The sequence below is a fragment of the Palaemon carinicauda genome, chromosome 24, assembly GCF_036898095.1.
Source record: "Palaemon carinicauda isolate YSFRI2023 chromosome 24, ASM3689809v2, whole genome shotgun sequence".
Classification (NCBI taxonomy): Eukaryota; Metazoa; Arthropoda; class Malacostraca; order Decapoda; family Palaemonidae; genus Palaemon; species Palaemon carinicauda.
Window position 1 is genome coordinate 55,030,784 of NC_090748.1, and position 10,000 is coordinate 55,040,783.

A 10,000-nucleotide genomic window follows, 5' to 3' on the forward strand; every position below is an offset into this window, starting at 1 on the left:
GAGATCTGATTTATTAGCCAAAACAACTTATTGAAAGTGACCGCAGAAGCATAGATAGATTTAATACAGTTTATCCTCATGGAAGTCAGTTACACTGCCTTAACAAGTCAAAGGCTAACTATCAACAAATATGAATGGCTGAATTATTCACGACAGGAAATCCTTCATGTACATAGCTCACTAAACTAAGAGTTTCATCCATATAAGTACGTGGTCATCGTTCATTATGAACATGAGTACTTCTAGGAGTGTAGTCTATCATACCATAAGAGAATCCACATGGAGTACTGTTGCTTTAGTCCAGAATTGTTTTTGGATACAATCACTCCTAGAAAGATAAGAATTAACTAAGAAAAATTAAATTTGATTCAATACAAAACACACTGTTGGCCATCTGAAATTCTACTAATCATGTCAAATGCTCTAAAATAAGACTTTCTACAGGTTCATAAACTTATTGTGATGATTACCTTTCCTTTTCAGATTGAACAGAGGCAGTGCAGAAGAATCAGCATTGAAAAAAACAGCTGATGACGTCATGTCAGCCGTCCGTAACCATAACTGTGGGCTTTTCAGCTGTGGTGGGAGTGGGGTGGATACGGCTCAGGTCTCTCATTCGTCATCAGGGCCACGGTAGTAGGCTATACCTAAGATTATGTTAGATTTAATTTCATCTTTATTTTATATAGGTTTGTCACTAAAAAAGACAGACTTTGGTAATTCATCTCTGGGAAAGATGACTGACTTGGAGGTTCATACGTGGTTGTAATTATGACGTGTGTTACGGAACCAAAGGAAAATATTTTGAGTTTGCGTTGGTTACAAAGGTAATATGTTTTTCGCTCTGCATTGAGGATATGTAGAACCCTGTAGTCCTGGATGCCTCATGAGGTAAACAATACCTGTCTTATTTATTTATTTAAACTTTGAGAACTCTTTCTACCCCAATAACTTTGAAAATAATTTCCTGGTGGATTTTTCAGTCTCATTCATTTTCACCCATTTATTTTCACCAACGAATTCCATGTGTACAAGGCTAGTCCATTGTTGCTGGTTCATTTATGTGGTTTGTTTGTCTGTATTTGTTGTTAGTACTTAGAAAGTAAAAGTATAACAATTGCATGTTTCCCTTTTTGTTTCTCACTAAAACTTAAGTTTTGGGAATATGTTTGAACAAAAATATAGCTCTGATAGTTGAAATTCCAAAGAAATAATTATCTGCAAAGGATTCTGAAGTTCGCTTGTTAATGAGATTACATGCATGTGAACAGATGTCAAAGGAAACGTATGTCTGGAGTGTTGTATATGCTGCATAAACTATAATACTAATGTCACAGTTTTCCCATGCGTTCTCATAAACTAGAGTTGACTACATTTCTTCAAGTTCCTAAACTTTTTAGAGCCTTTTTGTTGATGAACCGCTGCTCTATATCCAACATATAAGATTGGGTGTATAGCTGCATAGTACAATATTTTGTAAATATTTAATGCATTGTTACTATACCTTACTTCTGCTCTTTTTTTTTTTTTTACTGTACGCATTATGTTATGTTTTTTCCACTTCTGTAATATATTATACTTAATACCATTTTTGTTATATTATAGCTCTGTCTGTAGAATTTACTAATTGACTGGCTTCCGTTGTTTTAATTTAGTCTCTCGAGCAATGTAAAGAATGAGCAATGTTGATTGATTATCTACTAGTAACTTAAGTTAGATAAGGTTATTCTCAAGTATCCTGTTCGGAATGTGGCTGATGTATTGGCAGTATGAAAAGGAAATAAAAAACTTCAGGATATACAATCATTAATGTGTTTATTGTTGAAAGAATTTCTTTCGATTCATTTGCTAAATTCTTTGAAAGTGGCAATATATTAAATTTAGCCTTCACCATAGACTGTTTGTTCTTGTCTTTTGAAAGTAGTAAAAAGAATAGTATTGGTTTCAAAAATATCAAGAATATCATTGCTGATAATATTGACAGATTGCCATCAAATAAACTGAATTGTTTTCACTTAAACACTTAAAAGAACTCGCCTTTTGCACGTCACTTTCGTGTATTGAGACCTCACTAGCAATCATTCTTTGCTTTTTAGACTTATGGCTCTCTTCATACAAATGATCTGCTCTTTGTGAACAGATACAGTATCATCAACATGTACTGAGATTTTGTATATATTCCCTCACCTGATTAAATATTGTTCATACTCTTGAAAAGTTCCAAATCAGTTATAATTTCTTCACTGTTGAAAGACAGCGAAGAATATCATGTTAAAGTTCCTTTAATTTCACACCCATTTCAAGTTACCGCCAGGTCCGTGTGCAATCAAGCGTTTTGTAATAAAAAATATCTGTACTAACGTCTTTTCTTTTCTTTTATTTATACACGAGATATTCATATGGCTTACATATGGTACGCGTTTAAACAATTCATCATCTCTATAACTTTTGTTATCAAAATGAATCAGAGTTTGTCCAGATACCCGGAGAGTTGCCCAACGGTAATCGGTTAAATTTGGAATATATATATATATATATATATATATATATATATATATATATATATATATATATATGTATATATATATATATATACATATATATATATATATATATATATTATATATATATATATATATATATATATATATATATATATGTGTGTGTGTGTGTGCTTGTGTATATATATATATATATATATATATATATATATATATATATATATATATATATATACAACACACACACACACACACACACATATATATATATATATATATATATATATATATGTGTGTGTGTGTGTGTGTTGTGTGTGTGTGTGTGTGTCTTTGTGTGTATATATATATATATATATATATATATATATATATATATATATATATATATATATATATATACATATATATATATATATATATATATATATATATATATATATATATATACAGTATATATGTATATATGCGAAATCCATTATTATGTAAAATTCCTAGAAAATTTGCAGACTAACGAATACTTCAGTTAATATGCATAATCTGAAAAGTTCCAGTAAATATGCATATTTCCTAAAATTTTAGTTATTTTGCAAAATAATGGTTAGAAACGCTGTCATTTTGCGAAATCACTGAAAAAAAGGTCCACTAAAATGTCATAATTCCCAAAATGATTGACGTGTACCTATACACTATATTGCCAAAAGGTTAAGACCTGCGGAAACCATCTATTTGCTGCAGTCACCCGTCTGTTCGCATGTTCGCATTTCCTTTTTAAATACTAAACTAATGTTTCTATTTTTACACCTTTTCATTATTAGTATTTTCTTTTAACAGTCACATTTCACAATTTTTTTCTAAATTTTTCATTTGTCTCTTTATATAGAATGTTCCAAATAAGTCGTTGGTACAAATGCAACGAAGGCACTTGCCCTTTTACACTGCTGTGCCCTAAACTATTGTTTTAATTAGGTAATACTTTTTAAGGAGACGATAATCCTTTGCTGTCTTTTTAACACTGTCCAATTCAAGTTCAATTATATATTTGAGAATCATGTATTCCTCTCTGCATCAAGCCACATGTTTTGCTTTCCTTTTTTTTTCCTTTTTCATTCTTCACGAGAGACGAATAGAAGCAATGATTCCTTTCTTCCATTGCTTCAAGTTACGATTACTTGTTTCGACCAAAAGAAAGATACAACTTATCTAAAATCATAATGCCGTTCCCATCCAATTGTGTAGAGCTATAACGTAAATTAAGTCAGTAACAGTTATTTCGCATAATAACCACGTTTATAGAAGTAATTTTACACAATCCCTAAGATTTTATTAATCGTGTATATTTGCTGATTTTTTTTTCTTTTTTTTTTTTTGTTATGCATATTAATTAAAGTATCTGTGTCAGTATGCAAATTTACTAGGAATTATGCACAATAACGGATTTCGCATATTTCCGGTAACACATATATGTCGTCGTCGTCGGTATTTACTCGTATCCGAATATCATAGTTTTCAGTCCCAATCGAAGGTTGAATAGACGAGATTGTCATGACAGGTTAATTATTGTTAAGGTGGTGAGCCTTCTTATGAGTCATAGGACCAATTCGTGTCATGAATAATCGAGGGCATTGATCATACTGAATCGTGGGATGTGGTTGTGGTCGATTTGATCTTTCTGCTATAGTTACTGTCGTTTAGCTAACAGGTTGGCTCTTCTATTCTCTTCAAAGAGGTCCATGCCCACTTTAATTGCAAGCATAATTATGCTGCTAATGCAGCTAGTATCGATGCATCATAAGTCTGTGAGAAAATTCGTGAAAAGGCTAAAAATGCAACTTAGTCGTCTCATGCAATGTTGTCTGATGTCCCTGGAGAATGCAGTTAAGTAGTAATTGGTAAAATTCCAAACAATGACTGCATGAAAATAACATTGAGAAACATTAGATTCAGAATGAACCTGTTTTTCCACGACATCGAAAAGATATAAATTTACAGAAAGGATTAACAAAGTTGTCAAATGGCAAAGGGTTTTTGTACTTTGATTCTGGGAATATTGATCACCGAATTTTAATCTTTGCAACAAAAAGACGGCCTAGAAGAATTTACATCAATTCCTTTAGTATTCTCTCTGTTATAGAGCAAATCAAACCGAATTTACGCAATATTTCTATAAAATATCAAGATAGAATAGAATAGAATAGGTATAAGTTCTAATTTACAATTTACACACATGATTTGAAAATAATTCATCTTAGAGTACTATACTTAAGGAAACAGGAAAATCATAAAATACTTTAAACGGACATCAAAGTTATTACCGTTGAAAATATACATACGTGACGTCACTTGCATCAAAGGATGTTAATGTGAGATGAAGGGTAAATTATTCAACATTGAAGGGGGAAGAATAGATTTAGTGCATGAGAACAGGATGTTGGAAATGTTATCGATGGGTACCAGAGGCTTAGCCATTCTAAGGGAAAATTCAGGAATCCTCATGGCTGGTCATCATATTGGAATGGCTGCGTATTGGAGAACAAGTAAAACTGAAAGATGGGTAGCTGAAATAAATGATGGAAAATGATAAATAAAAATAGAAAAGATAAAGGAAAAATAAAGCATAAACGTGAATCACAAAAAGTTATTTTCTTTCCGCTGCTTAATTGAGTTTCAAGAGAACAGTTCTCAAGTAAATAAATGATACAAGATTATATACTGAGTTTATACCTGATTATTTTCAAAGGTATGTTAACAATGGTTTTGAGTACTTTGAAGCCTATATTTTCAAGTTTTAGTACCAAAATTGAAAAAAAAAAAATTCTTCAGCTCTTTTGTGGTACTTTTATGTATCTATATGAGAATTCACCAGTTTGGGAGATATACAAAAATATTTGTATATTTAGCATTCAAACGATCTATTACATTCTCTCTTTTCTTTGAGCTAAACAAAATCATAGAGACTGTAATCATAATCATCGCCTCCTACGCCTATTGACGCAAAGGGCCTCGATTAGATTTCACCAGTCGTCTGTATCTTCAATACTTCTCCATTCATCAACTCCTACTTCGCGCTTCATAGTCTTCAGCCATGTAGGCCTGGGTCTTCCAACTCTTTTAGTGCTTTGTGGAGCCCAGCTGAACTTTTGGTGAACTAATCTCTCTTGATGAGTGCAAAGAGCATGCCCAAACCATCTACCCTTCATCATGATCTCATCCACATATGGTACGCGAGTAATCTCTCTTATAGTTTCATTTCTAATCCTGTCCTGCCCAATTTCCTTCTGATGGCTTTGTTCTCAAATCTACTAAAGCATTTGGAGATTGTTTCATAATCATACCATGACTCCTGTCCATACAGTAACACTGATCTCACTAAACTGATATATAGTCTGATTTTTACATGTGATTTCAAGTGTTTGATTGTCAAATTTTACTTAACCTTGTCATTGTGTGATTTACTTTTTATCAATCTTTCACTAAGCTCTAATTCTAAAGACCCTGTATTGGAGATCATAGTTCCTAAATACTCATATGATTTTACCTCATTAATCCTTTTTCCTTCTAATGATATTTCATCTTCCATTGCATACTCCGTTCTTATCATCTCTATCTTTCTTCTATTTACCTTGACCCTAACCTCTTTTGATAATTCATGCATTCGGGTAAGCAAGCATTGCAAATCCTCTGGCGTTCTGCTAACAAGGACAGCATCATAAGCATATTCTAGGTCTGCTAATTTTCTATCACCAATCCAGTCCAATCCTTCTCCACCATCTCCAACTGTTCTACGCAATACAAAATCCAATTGGAGGAGAAACAATATAGATGACACATTCCCTTGGAGTACTCCGCTGTTCACTGAAAATTCATTTAATAAGACTCAATCAAAATTAACTTTTCACTTGCTATGCTCATGAACAGACTAAATCAAATTCACATATTTAAGAGAAATTCCATAATAACGCAGGAATCTCCACAAAATAGCTTGGTGTACACTATTAAACGCCTCTTCATAGTTCACAAATGCCATCAAAAGTGGATTTCGATGTTCTACGCATTACTGTATAACATGTCTCAAAATGGAAATTTGGTCGGTACCACTTCTCCCTTTTCTAAATCCTGCTTGTTCATCTCTTAGCTTTGCATCAATCTTTCTCTCGAGTCTTTTTTTGAATAAGCATAATATATATTTTCATAGCAACTGACGTGTTATGCCTCTGTAATTATTGCAATCAGTCAGGTCCCCTTATTTTTTTTTTTTTCTTTTTTTTTTTTTTTTTTTTGCCATTTTCACCAACACTCCTAACTCCCATTCACTAGTTTTTGTCTCTTTATGCCACATTCTACAAAAAGATCTTGTAAGTATTCAGGGAGTCCCTTCATTTTCGGCCAGTATCATCTCGGCAGTTATTCCATCGTATCCAAGGGCTTTCCATCTTAAGTTTTTAATGATAACTTCGACTTAAAACACACTGAATTAATTCATGGGCACATCAAGGTCTTCCCCAGCTACAGGAATATCAATCAAATTATTCCTTTCGTATCTCCTATTTATAACCTCACTAAAGTGTCCCATCTAACATTGTATTTCTTCCTCTTCTGTTGTTAAAATAGATTCATCTCTCTTTTTGCTGGATATATGCGTCTTCTTCTTTGCCCAGTCGAGATTTAATTGATAATTCTATGAGCAATTCTTACACCATAGCCGTTCCCTGAATTCATTGCTTTGTTATCCTCATCAGCTTTACTGTCTAAATATTCTCTCCAGTCATTCCTGGCTTTTCTTTTAACCTCACTATCAATACTGGAATACTTAGCATGCTTTACATTGCAATTTTCATTACTTCCTTGAAAACTTTTAACAATCAATTCTGTGTTTAGCTCCTTTTCATAGTATCCCAAGTATCGTTTGATATCCATGACTTCCTCCTTGTAATGCGCGTCCTAAGACTTCACTACCAACTGACTGACAAATGTTCTTAATATCACACCATTCATTGTTAACTGTCTGCTCTTCGTCTCTTAAAGTCTCTAAGACTGAAAATCGATTCTACATTCGATAGCAAATGTTTCTCTGTGCTTTTCTTCTAAAAGCTTAGTTGTATCAAACCTAGGTATTCTATCTACATTTCTACTTGGTGCTTTCTGTTTTAATTTCAGTGTGGCAATGAGGAGCTGGTGATTGCTATCAATATCTGCAACTGTATAGCTTCTTACATTTCTCTGAGTCCTCCTTATCTCTTTATTAATGCCAATGTGATCTATTCTATTTTTGTAATTGCCTCGTGGTGAAATCCATGTATATTTGTGGATGTCCTTGTGCTGAAAAAGAGAACCTCCAATGACAAGATTGTTTGCTGAACAGAAACTTATGAAATGAGCTCCATTCTCATTTACACCTTCGCCAAGATCCTCGACACCCATCACATTCTCTATCCCTTGATTATTCCTTCTAACATTAGAATTGAAGTCGCCAATCACAATTTTCATATCTCTATCTGGAATCTCATCTATTACAATCTGCAGTTCTTCATTGTATGTATCTTTCCGTTCTTCATGGGAAGCATTTGTTGGCGCATAGAAAACTGTAATATTTATATTGCACTACTTTAATTCGAACTTTGCTTGGTTAATACCTTTTCTGCTCTTGGTGTCATCATCATTCCTACCCTTTCTCTTCCAACTCAATCTGTTCTTACCAATCCCCTTACAACGTGTTTCACTCAGAGCTAAGATATCCAAATTACATTTCATAAATTCACTCTCCACTTGCTGTAACTTCCCAATCTGATTCATGGTTCTAACGTTCCAATTACCAATTTTAAATTTTTCTTTAGTATTTATAAACCAGGAGATTCAAGTTACCCCCAGTTTCAAACTACCCCCCGGTAACTTGAAACCGGTTTCAGATTACCGGGGGGGGGGAGTTTGAAACCGGTTTCAAGTTACCCCCTCTGTTTTCAAGTTACCCCCTCATCAGAATGATAAATAATTCATGTGACATCGCAAATATGTATCATGCATTTATTGCTGGTTTCGTAGCAGTAGGAAAAGTAGTTTAATTTTGTATTTAAGACCAAATATTGTGCATTAGTGAATTATATGACACGTTAAATGTCACAGACTGTAATTTGAGGTTTTGTGATAAAGGCGAGATGAAATTTTATTTCATTTCAGTGTTCGTTTGATTGTTGATATTTTCGTATTTAAGACCTAACGTGTCATATAATTCACTAATACACAATTTTGAAGTTACAGACTGTCATTTAAGGTTTAGTGATAACGGCGAGGTAAAACTTCATTTTATTTCAGTGTGCGCGTGATTGTCGAGATTTTTTTTCTCCCTTTTTTTTATCTCCAATAGATTCCATTCATATGCTTTAGGTGCATGAGCTTCGGGCGGCAATATGCCTGGAGAAATTGACACAAAAATCACTCATAATAAATGGTGTTGATTATTTCATTTAAACAAATGCATATACATATATATATATATATATATATATATATATATATATATATATATATATATACATATATACATATATATATATATATATATATATATACATATATATATATATGTATATATATATATATATATATATATATATATATATATATATATATATATACACACACACACACACACACATCTTTTGAACAAGGGCAGCCAACGCGCAGCTTAAGGTGTCAATCACCAACACACATCTTTTGAACAAGGGCAGCCAATGCGCAGCTTAAGGTGTCAATCACCAAAACTCATTTGCGGCGGTGCCGATTCTCCTTAATCCCGTTGCTTTCGCTTCGCTAAGACAAGGGAAGCAAAATGACAAACTAGGAGATATGGCATACACGTTGCCACATCTTCACTGGGTCAGTTCAGTGAGACCTTTAATCAAATCCTATTTAATGATGAAGATTAGCTTCCTCATTCACTGTCTTGCACAATAGGCTTCCGTAAAAACCATGGTAAGTTCTCAGCGTTCGCCCAGAAGAAAGAAAAAGGGCATACAGTGTCTATCAGTTTTTTAAATGATAATGAAATTGTTAAATTTGGAATTGACCAAACAATCAAACGTGTCACAGATGCAACCAACATATCAAAAACGACTTTGTTTCAGATTTGCAAGAAAAATTGGGTCAAGGGTATTGAGCATACTGATAACATTATAAAGGAAGACATGAAAATGGTCTGAATTAACTCATTCGTTGAATCTTTTGTGATAGCACTAACTTCATCTGACGAAGTCACCATAACCACGTTTGCTAACAACCTTTGTTGTAAAAAAATTTTGTCGATTAATTAAATAAATTCTAAAACAATAAAATCACCTATGTAAATATACCATATTAAACATAGTTAATTAAATCCTTTGAAAAGAATCCAATCTTTTAATAATCACTCAGAATTGAGAACTGAATTCATTTGATATCAAAATTAAGATTATTTCTGTTAGTATGATAATCGTTTGATAACAATTTTGCTCTTTGTTATATTTAAG

General features: G+C 32.8%; 2 protein-coding genes across 4 annotated transcripts in view; one reads left to right on the forward strand and one right to left on the reverse strand.

Annotated features, from left to right (window-relative positions):
- Window positions 1-2,326, forward strand: part of LOC137617852 (uncharacterized) — a 127,272-nt gene extending 124,946 nt beyond the window's left edge. For all 3 annotated transcript variants that reach the window (XM_068347802.1, XM_068347803.1, XM_068347804.1), the window contains one exon: window positions 484-2,326. In XM_068347802.1, coding sequence (XP_068203903.1) covers window positions 484-637 — 154 coding nt within the window. In that variant the 3' untranslated portion in view covers window positions 638-2,326. The remainder of the gene's footprint in view (window positions 1-483) is intronic.
- Window positions 2,327-7,526: 5,200 nt separating this feature from the next.
- LOC137618386 (craniofacial development protein 2-like) lies at window positions 7,527-8,291 on the reverse strand. Its single transcript, XM_068348553.1, has 2 exons — window positions 8,195-8,291; window positions 7,527-8,080 (listed from the first exon to the last, which is right to left on the reverse strand). The coding sequence occupies exons 1-2, from the start codon at window positions 8,289-8,291 to the stop codon at window positions 7,527-7,529; spliced, it is 651 nt and encodes a 216-aa protein (XP_068204654.1).
- Between the last annotated feature and the right edge of the window lie 1,709 nt (window positions 8,292-10,000).

What these genes read in the sequence shown, in the direction of transcription:
- LOC137618386 (XM_068348553.1), bottom strand. Translation starts at nt 8,291, where the DNA reads ATGAATCAGATTGGGAAGTTACAGCAAGTGGAGAGTGAATTTATGAAA. An exon ending in AACACGTTGTAAGGGGATTG is followed by an intron (nt 8,081 to 8,194) that starts GTAAGAACAGAT and finishes TAAATATTACAG; the next exon opens with TTTTCTATGCGCCAACAAAT.